The following is a 16226-nucleotide window of genomic DNA, read 5'->3' as shown; positions in this document are numbered from 1 at the left end:
TCTCATACAATAAATCTCTTTACAACCTATGACTATTAAATAGAAGAACTTTTCATGAGAACCTTAGTTATTCAGCACTGTATATGCTTATGCAGTGTCTCTGTTTTTTGTTCCTAGTCGACTACTCAGCATTGTTTCAGCACTTTTCCCCAAAGGCTCCCGCAGTGTGGTGCCCAGAGACACACCCCTCAACATCTTTGTCAAGATCATCCAGTTCATAGCTCAGGTGAGCCTGGAGCTCAAACTGTGACGTAACTGGATGTCACAGCTGAGCTCAAACTTTGGACACCGCATGAAGGCTTTGCGTTAGTGATGGCTGGTTGGTTTGTTTTTACAGGAAAGACTGGACTTCGCTATGAAGGAGATTATCTATGACCTCCTGTGCGTGGGCAAGTCTCATAAAACCTTCACCATCAATCCAGAGGTAACGTATAAACAGGACTTAAGCTTTGTCCTTATTTACATGATTCCATTTTGTGCCGTTGTAAATGTGGCCAAAATAGTGCAGTAGCTAAGAGGATTTGTTACATGTTTACACATAAATGTACAGTTGCTCCTCTACTGTATTGAGAAATACACGTCGGAATTAGTCCACATGTCAGAATTAGTTCACATGTCAGAATTAATCCACACACAATTCTCTCTTTCCTTGATGTGCCATTGTTGTTGGTCTAACGGAACTAGTGATGGCTTTTTTCAGGTTTTCATTAGCCAACTTGACTTTATAGATATATTACCGCCTGTGTCTTTGGCATGATCTTGGCAGCGCTTCAGTAGTGTTCTTGTGTTTTCATGTGGATGGAGATTTTTTAATAGAGGAAAAAGACAGTTTTAAAAATGTAAACATGTAGTAGTGGACTTCCGGTATTGTGTTGATGTATTTTCTCTTATCCTCCTCCTCTTTCGACCCTACCAGAGGATGAATATCGGTTTGCGAGCCTTCTTGGTGATTGCTGACAGCCTACAGCAGAAAGACGGGGAACCTCCAATGCCTACTACAGGGATCATCATGCCCTCTGGCAACACCCTGCGTGTCAAAAAGATCTTCCTCAACACCACCCTCACTGATGAAGAAGCAAAAGTCATAGGTAGGTCTGACTCTTGAATGTTAGACATTTATAATCAGACTTGGCGTTTAGTCAAAGTGAGGCCTTTGAGGTACTGTGTTAGGGTATCTATGATGTTTGTTTGCTTGCTCTGAATGTAATACTTCCACTGGCTGTTTCCAGGCATGTCACTTTACTACCCACAAGTAAGAAAGGCCCTGGATAACATCCTGCGACACCTGGACAAGGAGGTGGGGCGCTCCATGAGCATGACCAGCGTGCAGATGTCTAACAAGGAGCCTGAGGACATGATCACGTATGTAACCACAACCTTCTCTTACTGCCATACTGCTGTGTATTCCTGACCTATAACAGGCTCTTATAAATTGTTTGTGCTGCAGGGGAGAGAGAAAGCCAAAGATCGATCTGTTCCGAACATGCGTCGCCGCCATCCCAAGACTGATACCAGATGGCATGAGCAGACAAGACTTAATAGAGCTCCTTGCCAAGTAATTCACCCTCTCTAACCTTACTGCAGACACATATCTACACAATAAACTGTAGCACTGGTTGTGTACTTCATGTCCTCTTATATCTCCCCTCTCTTCCTCTAGACTAACCATCCACATGGACGAGGAGCTGCGTGGCCTTGCCTTTACTACTCTTCAGGCCCTCATGGTGGATTTCCCAGAGTGGCGGGAGGATGTCCTCTCAGGCTTTGCCTACTTCATAGTCAGAGAGGTGACTGATGTCCATCCCACGCTGCTGGACAACGCTGTAAAGATGCTACTGCAGCTCATCAGCCAATGGAGGCAGGCGGTGCAGAGCAGCAATAAGAGTCATGATTCACAGGTTGGTCACAGAAGTTTCAGCTGTGTGTTGAGAACTAATGTAGTTTGAGTTCATTTTTTATGTCTTAACTTACAAATGTGTATCGAATAAGTGATTTTAATTACTTGTTATTTTTAACAGGGCTCAAGCAGTGGTCACTCTCTGTCCTTGGAGCGAGCTCTTCCGTTAAGTGTGCTGCATGTGGTGGAGGGTTTAGCGCTGGTGGTGCTGTGCAGCTGCCGCCCTGCCACGCGCAGACTAGCTGTTAACGTTCTCAAGGAGGTCCGGGCGCTGCACACTGCACTGGGCATTGGCAAGGTAATTACTTTAAATTAACATCGTACTGTTTTACAATTGGCAAATAAAAAACGGTAAAATATGTCTGTTACTTTTTATTGCAAGCACTGATTACTGATATTCAATCTTTCAGGGAGATGAAGAACTGGCCATTGATGTCATGGACAGATTAAGTGCATCAGTGTTGGAGAGCTTCATTCATCTCACAGGAGCTGACCAGGTATGAATTTATTCTCTTACTTTTAGATCAGTAAAACTTTCACAAGTACCTGATGACCCAACTTGTCACCCTCTGTTTGTCCCTGTAGACCAACCTGCTGTATTGTCCCAGTGGGATTGATCTTCAGACGCTAGCAGAGTGGAGCTCATCACCCATCAGCCACCAGTTTGATGTGGTGAGCCCCTCTCACATCTGGGTGTTTGCCCATGTTACTCAGGGCCAGGACCCCTGGGTCATCAGCTTCTCCAGCTACCTGCGGCAGGAGAACCTGCCCAAACATTGCCCCACTGCTGTCAACTATGCCTGGATGTTTGCCTACACTCGCCTGCAACTACTGTCTCCACAAGTTGACGTAAAGTATGTCTCCCTAAGCCCCTCTGTTTATATATTCTCTTTACACATCGCTTAAACTGTGTGTTTTTCTGTCATTGTAGCTGTTTTTCATGATACATTAAGTTTGAAGATCAGATGATGATGTCTTAGTTATGATGTGATGTGCTATGATTGTGGACTTGAAATCAAAAATCCTAATTTAACGGGCACAACACCAGATAGATACATTAAATACTGATGTGATGTCTCAACATAGGCAAGCAGAACTTGACGACTTTGTTCTCTGAACCTGCTGCTCAATGTCATTCTGTCCTTTTGATGTCATGTCATTCATTTCGGACCTTTACTGTTTGTCCACCTGCAGTAGCCCCATCAATGCCAAGAAAGTGAACAGTCTGAATAGCAGTGACTCCTACATTGGCCTCTGGAGGAACTACCTGATTCTCTGCTGCAGCTCTGCCTCCTCCTCCCCCTCCATGTGCTCTTCATCTTCCACCTCTGGCTCCGTCCGCTGCTCCCCGCCTGAGACGCTGGCGTCCACGCCGGACAGCGGCTACAGTTATGATTCAAAGGTCAGAAGCAACTGCACAAACAATCTATTTATCATTTCTTTAGTGTCAAAGTATTTAATTGGTGATTGTCAGTACATCCAATGGTACGCAGCAAAAGGGAATTCTGAACAAATAATTTGTCAAAGTTTTTCACAAAATGTAAACAAATATGAGATGGGACTCAGTGTGCTGCCCAGAATCATTTTCTTGTTCAAGTTTATATCTATTCACAGAAGTAAAGACTTTTGACATGACATTCTCCAAAATATGTTATTGAATAATTAACTTTATATTGATGTTCTACTTCATATTCATTATATTACATCAGGCAGTGCCATCACCTCTATGTATTTTCTGCAAGCTTACTGACTGCAACACACAAAGACATCAGTAATTTCCTGATCACACAAATTAAACTGCATTTTTTCTTCATTGCATATTTTTGACTTAAGTTGAAAGTACAAAAACAAGCTGTATTTTGTTTTTTGCGGGTTGCATTCATAAGTGAATTATGAAATCGTGCATGTTTTTTCCATTCTCCAATTTTGGATTCTCAGTTGACTATGAATAGAATGAATGACCCGTGGATTATAAACAACACGCTATCGGCCATGTTTTAACGCATTAAGGTCTGAAAGTTTTGCACAAACTATGGAATAACACATTACTGTATTAATATAGATATGGCTGTGAATTATGTATGACTGCATAGTCACAGAATATAAAATGTATGAAAATGCAGTTGCAATGAATCTTTTTGTGTTTACAGATTGTTGGCACTCCGTCCCCCTCCTCCCTGTTCAAACACATTGTTCCAATGATGCGCTCTGAGAGCATGGACATCACAGAGTCTCTAGTGTTGGGGCTTGGCAGGACCAACCCCGTGGCCTTTAGGTACACAACACTGTATGAACTATATATACCACTGTATACATTGTTATATTTTTGATTATTTACATGCACTTCTTCTGTCCTTCAGAGAGTTGATAGAGGAGCTGAATCCCATCATAAAAGAAGCTCTCGAAAGAAGACCTGAAGTAAGTGCCATTCACAGATAACCTTTCTGTCTCAGTTTTTTTATTTACCAACAGACACTTAATTTAGTTAAAATGTCATGCTCTTCACTCTGCAGAACATGAAGCGACGCAGGCGTCGTGACATCCTCAGGGTCCAGCTGGTCCGGATATTTGAACTGCTAGCTGATGCTGGTGTCATCAGTCAAATGTAAGTAATCCACAAACCGTTCGACAACAACCAAATGATTAGCAATTAATTTATTCTTTCACCTGACTGATTGTTCTACAATAAACTTTTCTATTTACAGAGCCAGTGGAGGATTAGATGGAGAGAGTCACTCTCTGAACAGTACATTGCTTGAGTATGTTGATCTGACCAGGCAGTTGCTTGAGGCTGAAAATGACAAGGACTCTGACACACTGAAGGACATTCGCTGTCACTTCAGTGCACTCGTGGCCAATATCATTCAGAATGTCCCAGGTACATCTCTGAATTTCAGTCCGATCCTTACTTGCGCTGCATGTCCATCTAAAATTCAACTAATAAATTGTATGTGTTATTTGATTTTCTTGTGTTCAGTGCACCATAGGAGGACCATCTTCCCTCAGCAATCACTGAGACACAGTCTGTTCATGCTGTTCAGTCATTGGGCTGGGCCCTTCAGCATCATGTTCACTCCACTGGATCGCTACAGTGACAGAAATATGCAGATCAACCGCCATCAGTACTGTGCACTAAAGGTACATGCACAACCATATATAAAGATGTAAATGTAGAAATCTGTTTTATACATGTTTTATTGATAACTAACAGTTTTTTGAACGCTCCAGGCCATGTCTGCAGTGTTATGTTGTGGACCTGTGGCTGACAATGTTGGCCTCTCCTCTGATGGCTACCTCTACAAGTGGCTGGACAACATCCTGGATTCTCAGGACAAGAAGGTGAGAGAATGGTTGCCATTCTAGTCTACTTTGATAAAAATTTGCTTTGTGAGTGTGCCCATGGCATGTGGATATAAGGTTAACTGATTCACCAAAGAACAGTCTTGTAACACATAGAGAAGAGAAAAGAAAGGTAACAAGTCCACACTTAAAACTGAGATGGCAAAGCACTCACCCTTGGCTCACAGAAATACAACTATTCTTAAGTTTCAACATGCGCAGTCCTCATCAGAGCATATAAAATCTCAATCAGCTTTAATGTTCAAGTATGTACACAACATAAAGGATCTTGGTTTCATTTGTTGTTGTAACTCTAGGAATAAGGCAAAGAGAATAATGTAATAACTATAGGGAAAAAATATATACACTACCGTTCAAAAATTTGGGGTCACTGAGGCAATTTCACATTTTCCATAAAAATTCACACTTTTATTAATGTGCTAACATAATTGCACAAAGATTTTCTAATCATCAGTTAGCCTTTCAACACCATTAGCTAACACAATGTAGCATTAGAACACAGGAGTGATGGTTGCTGGAAATGTTCCTCTGTACCCCTATGGAGATATTCCATTAAAAATCAGCTGTTTCCAGCTAGAATAGTTATTTACCACATTAACAATGTCTAGACTGTATTTATGATTAATTTAATGTTACCATCTTTGAAAAAACTGCTTTTCTTTCAAAAATGAGGTCATTTCTAAGTGACCCCAAACTTTTGAACAGTAGTATATATATCTATTTATGTACATACATATATATACATGCATAGTCATGAATTATAAACCTTACCAGGTAATCTCCATGTAATGGGAGTAATCAACATTAGACCAGAATGTTGCCATATCATCTCTAGTGAATCTGGAATAAGCAGTTTGTGTACATCAGTCTTACTGTATCATAAGACTTCCTGAGGTCAAAGTTATGTAGCACAGATTTGCATGCCTTGACACTAGTGCTGCACAGTGGCACTTAGAAGTACTACAAGAGATCAGCACCAAACATTTACATTTCAAGACCTACACATAATAAATAATTATTAAGATAGCATCACATCAGAAATCACTGAATTCTTAGAATTTCACTAAATTATTTACAGAATCATCTGACTGAAAATATTGTGTTTAGAGACTAAATCATAAAAACTTTCTCTCTACACCTGTCTTTTCAGGATGTTACATCCTTGTTTTTGAGTGATCATTTTATAGTCTGCATTAGTAATCCTAATGTTGTGGTTCTTTTTGAGATACAACACAAGCTATCTCATGGAACCTTATAAACTAAGATCAAGACAATCTAGTATTACATTATGGAGAGAAACACAGCAAATTTAACAGTTATCAATAGGAAGCACATTGGTGTCAGTGAGAAGAAATAACAGGAGGAAACCTCCAGCAGTACCAGGTTCTTGGAGGGCAGCCATCTGCCTTGACCAGTTGGGTTGAGGGTAAAGACAAGAGAAAAATAGACAAACAAATATACAGATTACAGCTTATTTTGTTTTCATGCAAGTAATATCTCATTGGACACTGATATTACATGTCGAGAAATAAATGGGTAAAGATCAGCAGAATTGTGAAGGCTATTTGAAGAAGTGACCCCATAATTCTAACAGTCACTGTGTGATCTCCTGTAGGTTCACCAGCTGGGTTGTGAGGCTGTCATGCTGCTGCTGGAGCTGAATCCAGACCAGAGCAACCTCATGTTTTGGGCTGTCGACCGATGTTACACCGGCTCCCGTCGTGTGGCTGCCGGCTGCTTCAGGGCCATTGCCAATGTTTTTCACAACAGGTACTGCACAGTTACGTCTTAAACTCATTATTGTGTGACTTGTTAGTCCCTCCGGAGCCGGCTACTTAAATGCTGCATTCTTGTTATTGTCTCTTAGGGATTACCAATTTGACACTGTGGTGCTGCTGAACCTGATTCTGTTCAAGGCGGCTGATTCTTCCAGGGATATCTATGAGGTGGCCATGCAGCTGTTACAGGTCAGAATCTCTGTTTCATGCGTAAACTTCCATCACATCTACATTACACCGCAAAACACTATGCAGGCTTTTGTCATTAAGATGGTGTGATTGTCTGCTTGAAACAGATCCTGGAACCCAAGCTCTTCCGTTACGCCCACAAATTGGAGATCCAGCGAACAGACGGCATCTTGACGCCTCCCTCACCGCTGCCACACCTCTACTCTGTGTCTTACTACCAGCTGTCTGAGGAGCTTGCAAGGACTTACCCAGAGCTCACTCTGCCCATCTTCTCAGGTTTGCTACCTTATCATTTGATGCTGCTGTATTATGTAGAGTTGCTCCATCAACTTTAAAGTCTCTGTTCCATTTGGCTGTGACATCAGTTACATTTGATGTTTTTTCTCTGTGTGAGCAATTTATTCTTTGTTTCTAAATTATTCCCGTACTGCTTGTATACATTTTTCTCTTTTGGAGCTGCTGTAGCGGAGAACTTTCCCCACTGTAGGATCAATAAAGTTTATCTGATCTTAAACCGTGAGATATTTCATAGGCAGTGTGTTGCACGCTTTAGCCAAGATGTGCCATTATCACAAGCCGTTTAACTTAACACCAGCATATTTGTTTCAAAAATTGACCAATATAATCATTAGTGAGTGATTATTTTCATAATGTGAATAGTCGTCTTAAAGAGAAACTTAAAACCAACGTGAAAAACAGGATTTTACTACCACTTCAAGATAGGATGTGCTGTACTGTGTCATTGTGTAACAGTCACAGGGTACATTTTTCGACTTTGAGCACGTTTACTTTTCATATCAAAGTGTATTTTCCCAATTCAAAATTTTCTGTGCAATGCTTTTACACTGTAATATTAATAGTTTTGCTTAATTTAAGGATCTGAGTATTTCCTCCACCTCTGCACATCTGTCTAGAAGAGAAACAGAAACTTACTAAGTTGATATAAATCTGTGTTGTATTCACGCTCACGGACATGAAATAGAGTCATTGTTCAAGTCATGCTACAACAGTATCCTCATCTGTTTCTCACGACACAGTTGTGTGAAACCCTGATAACCACAGATAAATGTTAATAGGGGAACACAGAGCTACATAAATTAATGGCAACCGCAATGACAGTGGTCTCTCTTTTGGTTTCTTGCATGTTTTTTTGTTTCCTTGTGCTACTTTATAGTAACGATAGCAAAGTCAAATCCCTTTTGTTGAAGCACTTGCCAAATAAAGTGACTGTTACAAAACAATCACAAAATTTGTGCTGCTTATCAGCGAATAGCTAAGTAGGCTAGCAGAATAATTCATTAAAACAGATGCATTTGACTCGCATAATGGCACAGAAGGGTAGTGGTAGAAATACCATGCGGTACAATTGCAGTACACTTTAATGAACAAGCACAAGTGAAATTTGTTTTGGAACCAATGAGCAGAATTTAAATTAAAGTTTCTTAATGATTTTTTTTTTTTTAGAATGTGACTTGTCACACCAGTTCTTGGTGCCTCTTCCTAATAGCTGCCAGCCCCTTATACCGGCTGTACTATGATTGGTTGTGACAATTGACAGAATGTTCTTTTGTTTTGTAAATATGTTGAGCTACAATCTAACTTCCGACTGTCAACACTGCAGAGGTGAGCCAGCGTATCCAGACAGCACATCCTGGTGGTCGTCAAGTAATGTTGCACTACCTCCTACCTTGGATGAACAACGTGGAGCTGGTTGACTTCAAACCAACCCAACGGCGACCAGAGGATTGTGGCAGTGGCGAGGATGATGAGGATGTACACGACCGGGAGATCATGATGGTCAACAGCCGGCGCTGGCTGCGTGGAGAGGGCTGGGGATCCCCTCGTGCCACAACCATGGTGCTGAACAACCTCATGTTTATGACCGCCAAGGTGAGACAGCTGATGGACCGTCTGCTCTCCTCCATGTTCACATTCACATGAGTTTGGAAAGGGTAATTTAGCTAATTATTTAATCATTAAATTATTTTTTGTCTACAGTATGGGGATGAGTTTGCTTGGTCGGAGATCGAGAATGTATGGACCACATTAGCAGACAGCTGGCCAAAGAACCTCAAAATCATCCTACATTTCCTCATCAGTGTGTCGGGAGTCAACAGTGACCCCAGCCTCTTGCCCTACGTAAGTTACAGCACGTTCGCATCTTGCTGTTGTATCTGTCGTATCCCCTTGTGCACTGTCCATCACTTACTCCCTTCTGTTTCTCTGACTGTGTTACATGTGTGTCCTCAGGTGAAACGAGTGGTGGTTTACTTGGGCAGAGATAAGACTATGCAGCTGCTGGAGGAGTTGATGTGTGAGCTTGAGTTGACTGATCCTGTTAGCTCAGCTGTCACTCACATGGACAACCCCCCTTATTACCGCATCACCTCCAGTTACAAGATCCCCTCAGTCACCTCAGGTTAATGAGCAGCAGGAATGCACTAGTTCACAGCTTAGGCCATGGTTCCAATACTTCAATGTTGTGTTTCCATTGCTGCGAGGTAAATGTGTCATGTTTGCTCCCTCAGGAACAACCTCCAGCAGCAATACCATGGTGCCAGGAAACGATGGTCATCATGACAGCAAGATGAAAGACTCTAACATGGAGGACAGGTACAGAAAACATATTTCACACCTGAAACATGTGAACATACCAAGTGTAGTGAAGATGTAACTGTAAATGTAGAGGAGTTTTAAAGACCCCCTTCAGTAAAAGTCAAGATTCAACATGGTGGATAGGTCTATATGATGTTTTTGCTGTGTGCTAGAAGACATAACATGCTTGAAATAAGCAGTCAATGCCATGTATTCAGACTTCCAGAGTTTCATTCAGAACAAACCTATGGAACCAATCCTGTTAGGATGCCGTATGGGCTCTTCTTCATCATTATTTCTTTTAAAATTGATTTCCAGTTGAAAAATGTGTGTCTGAATTACTCCAATGTTACAACTTGCTGTTTTGTAATGGTAAGAAGTTCCATCTAAGCTATTATGAAGCAGAGCAGGATTATTTTAATCAAGCAAAACCTCAGTTTTTAGGGTTTGATCGATGACTGAAAGTACAATTTAAAAAAAAACAAACAAACCTGTGAGTATGAAGTTGCTACAGCTGCAGCGCTGACTGACGTTATGCTTTAATGGCATTGATCAGCTGATATCCTAGAAGATACACTATATTATGGTCATTTTGTGGCCATAATATACATAGTAAGTGAAATAGAAACCTGTAGCATGTCCTCTTGCACTGATTGCTTTTTAGCATGAAAAATATTTGAACTTGCCTCAAGACTTTTCTGTGATAGAATGAATCGAATAAATAGAAATCTAAAATGTCCTATTTGCACGTGTCTTCTAAATCCTTGAATAGAAAGATAAGAATAGCTATTTTCATTTTTATTAGAATTTATATTAATTGAGATGAAAAATGAAGTTTCTCAAGTTTATCTTGGAAACAGTTTAGACACAGAGAACTATGAGGGGAAAAAAGTTACTGTTGGCTCTGTCTTTTATAACCAAGCATGTCTGTTCTGCAGTTACACGCACCTGGATATCTACAGTGGTCTGAACAGCAACCTGAACAGACAACATCACCGTCTGGAATCTCGTTACAGCAGCAGCTCTGGAGGCTCTTATGAAGACGAGAAAAGTAAGCACAAAATCTTTGCTCCTCAGTCCACTCCACGTAATTCTGTCCCACCACCATTTACTAATCTTCCCCCTTCTCCAGGTGACTCTATGCCACTTTACGCTAACTGGCGTTTGAAAGTGATGGACCACAACCGGCCAGAGCCTCTTCCCTTCCCTCCAACAGGAGGCTGCTGGTCTCCACTTGTGGATTATTTACCAGAGACCAACACCCCTGCTGTACCTCTCCACAGGTACACGTAATTCCATATTCACTCTCAAATAATCATAGTACTGTGTTGTTTTCTAAGTTAACACACATTTTCTGTTTTTCAGATGTAATATTGCAGTCATCCTACTGACAGACCTCATTGTGGATCATGGGGTCAAAATAGAGTGGAGTGCCTACCTGCACCTCTTGCTACATGCCGTTTTCATAGGTAAGTCAGTTTTTATTTTTGCTCTTTTGAATGTCTATCTGTCAAGATAGATCCTGTGCAAGTACTCCATTTTTAACAAATCGACAGAATAATATGTAGTAGGGGCATCAGTTTATTTTAACTCGGTGTCTTTACACCAGCCAAAATCATCACAAGCTCTTTGTTAACATGTTTTCCTCCAGGGTTTGATCACCAGCATCCAGAGGTTTATGAGCACTGTAAGCGCCTGCTGCTCCACCTGCTTGTTGTCCAGGGCGCAAATAGCAATGTTCAGTCTGTGGCTATGGTGCTGTTACGCAACAGAGACTACAATGATCCAAGGGTCCTGACTGTGAAGCCAGCTGCTCCAGAGTTCAACCTCACAGGTCAGTTCTGCTGTTGAGCTTACAACTGTGAGAGAAAATATAATAAAGAATAGGAGAGTTATTGTTTAGGTGAAGGAATATGAACCAATTTTCTACCACCAACATAATTACTTTCTTTGAGTTTTAAGGGGAAGAAATTACAGAAAACTGCACATATTTATTTGTTGTAGTGCAAAAGCCAGTCACTTGGTGGCAGCAACAATCCAGCCCTACTCCATCAACCTGTGCTGGCATATCACTATTATGTTGTAAAATAGAGTAGTACATGCAATACCCCACTTAGAAAACAGCACCCTGATACACACAAAGTTAAACCAGCACTGCATTAATATATGACTAGTCATAAAGTTAAACTACCATTGTCTGTTTTCATTGCTAAAAGACATATACTAGAAAAATGTTGGTGTCATAAAGCATGCAATGCTGCGGAATGTGTACAATCTGTGTGTCAATTGTTCCTACAGGAGTACAGGAGCTTTTGCCAGATTGTCAGCCGTCACCGATGACAGACTCCGGCCTCAGTTCGAGCTCTACGTCCTCGAGTATAAGTCTTGGGGCAGGAGGTTCAGCTCTGTCCCATCTCTCCCCCTCACTGCTCAGTGAAGTAGATGTTACTGCTGAACAGGACGAGAAGGCCAAAGCTCTCATCGAGTTCATTACATCAAGGTGAGAAGACTGAGTTTTTACCAGCAAAGTAGCATCGTATTTATGCTAGTCACTGCTTGTATGACCACTTCTGTTGCTGCTTGTAACAGACTGTCTTAGCCTATTAATGTGTGTAGTCTAACATGCTTAGTTTGAGCCATTTAGCTTTATCAGCACACTTGTACCATGTTACTCATCCTTTACTATGATTTGCTTTCATGCTTCCAGCAGTTTCTGAAAGGACTGGGTATTTTACTTTGCATGGGTTTGGGGTTGGTTTCATATTGGCCTCTTTGCCTGGTGTGATAACATCAAATATTTTGAGGTAACAGTTCACATTACATGATGTGTGTTCACTCTTGCCTTTGCAGAAAGAGGGGTCCGCTCTGGAATCACGAGGATGTGTCGCCCAAGAACCCAAACATAAAGAGTGCTGACCAGCTGAGTGTTTTTGTCAGACATGTGGTGACTGTCTTTAAACATTCACAGTCAGGTCTGTAGTGTTCACAGCTACTAGTTGTCTAATTCTATTGATTTCAGTTTGGTTTTATTGTATTTATCTGTATGTGCTTGTTATCTTTTAGGTTTCCAACTCGATTCATTGCTGAGTGAAATAGCTCTACGAACAGCTCTGTCTTGCTCGTCTCGCCACTACGCTGGTCGCTCATTCCAGATTTTCAGGGCACTGAAACAACCTCTGACTCCTGCTACGCTGTCTGATATTCTATCTCGGCTGGTTGAGACTGTTGGAGATCCAGGAGAGGAGGCTCAGGTCAGCACATACGAAAAATTACACTGTCGTGCTCGGCAGTATTCAAACACATAACATGGAACGATACTGTAACAGTTAGATCTGGTTTTGCCACAGTTATCAAAATCATTCTTACTTGTTTTGCTTGTAGAAAAATATTAGAAGGAGGCAAAAAATGGTACAGAAATGGTTAAAAAAAGTTTTTAGGTATAGTTCATGGCAACTGAGGTCTTTAATGTTTTTTTAACATAGGGGCTTTAATGTAGGCATGTTTAAATTGAGGTTTTCTGTCTGTTTTAAATTTAACTTTTTAAGGTCAGCTGTTGCTTGTAAAATTCCAAAACTGTATGAAATATGATGCAGTTTAACACACAATATGAAATAATTTCCTGTGCATAGATACCTTTCCTCTGAAAGGCACAGTTCAAATCCAGCTAAAAGGTATCTTTATATTGGGCTAACTGACAGGCTGAATGTTGAGTTTAACACACTAAATTATAGAGAAGGTGAGTAAACCTAAAATGTTGATTGACTCAGTGAGGTTTGACAAACTGGAATTATTTTATTTTGGTCGACTTCATTTCTTTTAAGGTCGCTTAATCTCTTGGATAAGAATGGAGTTACAGTTGTGTTTGGAGTAAATTTGTTTATTTATTTGATATAAATGCCTAAAACTGAGCAGCATCTATTGTCATGGCATAGTGGACCTGGAGCAAAACTATATTATATTTTTTTAAAAAATCTCACTCCTGTATCTGCAAAATATTTTTCAACAAGTGCAATTGTCACCTCAGTGTAAGATGTTTCAACTCACTGGTATCAGTTTTTTTCTGACAAACTCTGACCGCTGATGTTTTGTTTTGTTTGTCCCTCAGGGCTTTGTCATTGAGCTGCTCCTGACGCTCGAGTCAGGCATCGACACACTTGCAGACACCGTTAAAAACTACGACCTCCTTACTGCCTTAGCACAGTAAGTCCTCCCACTGGTTTTAACACTATTAACCCAAACTTGGCTTTACTTTATACACACACTGACTGATCCATGTATTACAAAGTATTATAAAAAAAAAATTGTTTTTTATTTACAGGACCTCTGCCCGTGATCACTTGTTGGGCCCCAAGTTTGCTGCCAACAGGAAAAGCACAGGCCAGCTGAACCTGAACAGTGGTGGCCTCTACCATTATGTCCACACTCGAAGTAACTCTCTTCGTGCCAGCCTGATGAGCGAACGGAAATCTGACAGGCGTAGGAGTAACACCTTAGACATAGCGGACCGGCTTGGTGGTAGCCACGGAAACCTAGCACGCACACGGAGCTTATCATCTTTAGGCGGTGGAGGGAGTCCAGGAGGGGAGGCCATCCCCCCCGTGGACCCTTCAAACCTGATGGCCACGGTGTTCTGGATCGCCGCCTCGTTGCTCGAGTCGGACTACGAGTTCGAGTATCTTCTTGCCCTGCGGCTGCTGAACAAGCTGCTGGGCCAGCTGCCTCTGGAACGTGCAGACAGCAGGGAACGTCTGGAGACAGTGCAGGCAAAGTTGAAGTGGTACAACTTCCCTGGACTGCTGCAGCTCTTCTTGAAGGGCTTCACTTCTGCTTCTACTCAGGAGCTCACCATCCACCTGCTCAGCAAGCTCATCAGTGTCTCTAGGCAAACACTGGTAGACCCTACACAAGTGGCAGGTAAATATTGCAAATGCAACCATTTAATTATTTATATTTATTCCTTTTCGTCTTCACATCTTTTGATGTTAGATGGTAATTATGTGACAGATTTTGTTTTTAAATGTTCATTTTCTTCCTGGGTCATGTCTGCAGGTTTTCCTTTGAACATCCTGTGCCTCCTCCCACACCTCATCCAGCACTTTGACAGCCCCACTCCTTTCTGTAAGGAGACGGCTGATAAAATAGCCAAGGTGTGCGCAGATGAGAAGTCAGCCACGCTCTCCAACTTGGCCCACATGATGAGCCTGTACAGCACACACAGCTATTCTCGCGACTGCACCAACTGGATCAACGTTGTCTGTCGTTACCTCCACGATGCCTTTGCTGAGAGAACCTTGAACCTGGTCACTTACTTGGCTGAAGTATGTGAGATTAATATTAAACTTCTTTATAGTCACGTCACAAAAATCACTATTGATCATGAATCTCTCTCTCAGCTGCTAGAGAAGGGCCTTCCCGGCATGCAGCAGTCCTTGTTGCAGATCATCTACAGCTTGCTGAGCCATATCGACCTGTCGGCAGCTCCTGTCAAACAGTTCAACCTGGAGATCATGAAGATCATCGGAAAATATGTTCAGGTGAGCCTTCGCTATTTGTACTTAGTGAGATAATAGATTAAGTAGGCTTATCATGAATTTGTTATTAATTGGTTACATTATTTTCCACAAATGCCAAAATGTTATCAATGCACCACCCATGTGCTCCATATGGGCACAAACATCCTGATGTACATGAGTACTCGTATAACCTATTCTATAAATAGACACAGTTGAGTCTAAGAAAGAATAACATGTCTTTCAGAGTTGTTGTTTAGAGGCTTTTTGATGCAGCTACAGCTCTTTATGGAAGCCTTTTACCAGCCCTGACCCAGGGCATTATATGCTTCTCATTCACATGTGCTTCTGACAGCTGTTATACCATTACTGCCTCAAGGAAATTCTTTACTGGCGTGCTATCAGTGTTGCATTTTGTAGAAAGGCATTGTATTTGTGCGTATACAGTGTGCCAGTGTTGTTTGACCTCCTTTTATACTCCCCCGACACCAACGTAGGGCATACGGAATGCAAATGGCTTCAAAGATTTAGTCTATAGATGCTGTGAGAAAGGGGTTGGTTTGGCTTTATGAAGGCAAATCTGTCCTTTCACATTCATAAATTCTCCAGAAACACCTACACTGTTTGGTATCTCACAGTGGAACCATTGTGTTTCTGTGTTTGCTTTTTGACAGAGCCCACATTGGAGAGAGGCCCAAAACATTCTGAAGTTGGTTGTGTCTCGTTCCGCCAGCCTTGTTGTTCCAGACGATGTGCAGCGCTCTTATAGCACAGAGTCGTGTGGATCTCCAGAGATTGCCTTTACGCGCATATTTAACAACTCTTCCAAGGAGCTGCCCGGCAAAACTCTGGATTTCCACTTTGACATCTCAGAGGTCAGTCTCTTCCCACACCACT

General features: G+C 41.6%; 1 protein-coding gene across 15 annotated transcripts in view; it reads left to right on the top strand.

Annotated features, from left to right (window-relative positions):
- Positions 1–16226, top strand: part of fryl (furry homolog, like) — an 86731-nt gene that overhangs the window by 46291 nt on the left and 24214 nt on the right. For all 15 annotated transcript variants that reach the window (XR_008602964.1, XM_055014400.1, XM_055014403.1 and 12 more), the window contains 35 exons: positions 118–226; positions 338–424; positions 917–1088; positions 1230–1362; positions 1448–1555; positions 1661–1898; positions 2019–2195; positions 2308–2394; positions 2483–2751; positions 3092–3299; positions 4048–4172; positions 4258–4315; positions 4411–4502; positions 4603–4775; positions 4875–5035; positions 5126–5236; positions 6873–7027; positions 7125–7224; positions 7332–7500; positions 8846–9114; positions 9223–9363; positions 9475–9643; positions 9753–9837; positions 10758–10870; positions 10952–11102; positions 11185–11288; positions 11471–11653; positions 12118–12319; positions 12670–12791; positions 12883–13070; positions 13925–14019; positions 14138–14733; positions 14869–15137; positions 15213–15353; positions 16004–16204. Coding sequence is in view for 14 of the 15 variants with exons in the window: in XM_055014400.1 (XP_054870375.1) it covers positions 118–226; positions 338–424; positions 917–1088; positions 1230–1362; positions 1448–1555; positions 1661–1898; positions 2019–2195; positions 2308–2394; positions 2483–2751; positions 3092–3299; positions 4048–4172; positions 4258–4315; positions 4411–4502; positions 4603–4775; positions 4875–5035; positions 5126–5236; positions 6873–7027; positions 7125–7224; positions 7332–7500; positions 8846–9114; positions 9223–9363; positions 9475–9643; positions 9753–9837; positions 10758–10870; positions 10952–11102; positions 11185–11288; positions 11471–11653; positions 12118–12319; positions 12670–12791; positions 12883–13070; positions 13925–14019; positions 14138–14733; positions 14869–15137; positions 15213–15353; positions 16004–16204 (5761 nt within the window). In the remaining variant the exon portion in view is untranslated. The remainder of the gene's footprint in view (positions 1–117; positions 227–337; positions 425–916; positions 1089–1229; positions 1363–1447; positions 1556–1660; positions 1899–2018; positions 2196–2307; positions 2395–2482; positions 2752–3091; positions 3300–4047; positions 4173–4257; positions 4316–4410; positions 4503–4602; positions 4776–4874; positions 5036–5125; positions 5237–6872; positions 7028–7124; positions 7225–7331; positions 7501–8845; positions 9115–9222; positions 9364–9474; positions 9644–9752; positions 9838–10757; positions 10871–10951; positions 11103–11184; positions 11289–11470; positions 11654–12117; positions 12320–12669; positions 12792–12882; positions 13071–13924; positions 14020–14137; positions 14734–14868; positions 15138–15212; positions 15354–16003; positions 16205–16226) is intronic.

The sequence above is a fragment of the Amphiprion ocellaris genome, chromosome 2, assembly GCF_022539595.1.
Source record: "Amphiprion ocellaris isolate individual 3 ecotype Okinawa chromosome 2, ASM2253959v1, whole genome shotgun sequence".
In the NCBI taxonomy this organism is placed as follows: Eukaryota; Metazoa; Chordata; class Actinopteri; family Pomacentridae; genus Amphiprion; species Amphiprion ocellaris.
This window is presented reverse-complemented; position numbering and strand designations above follow the sequence as displayed.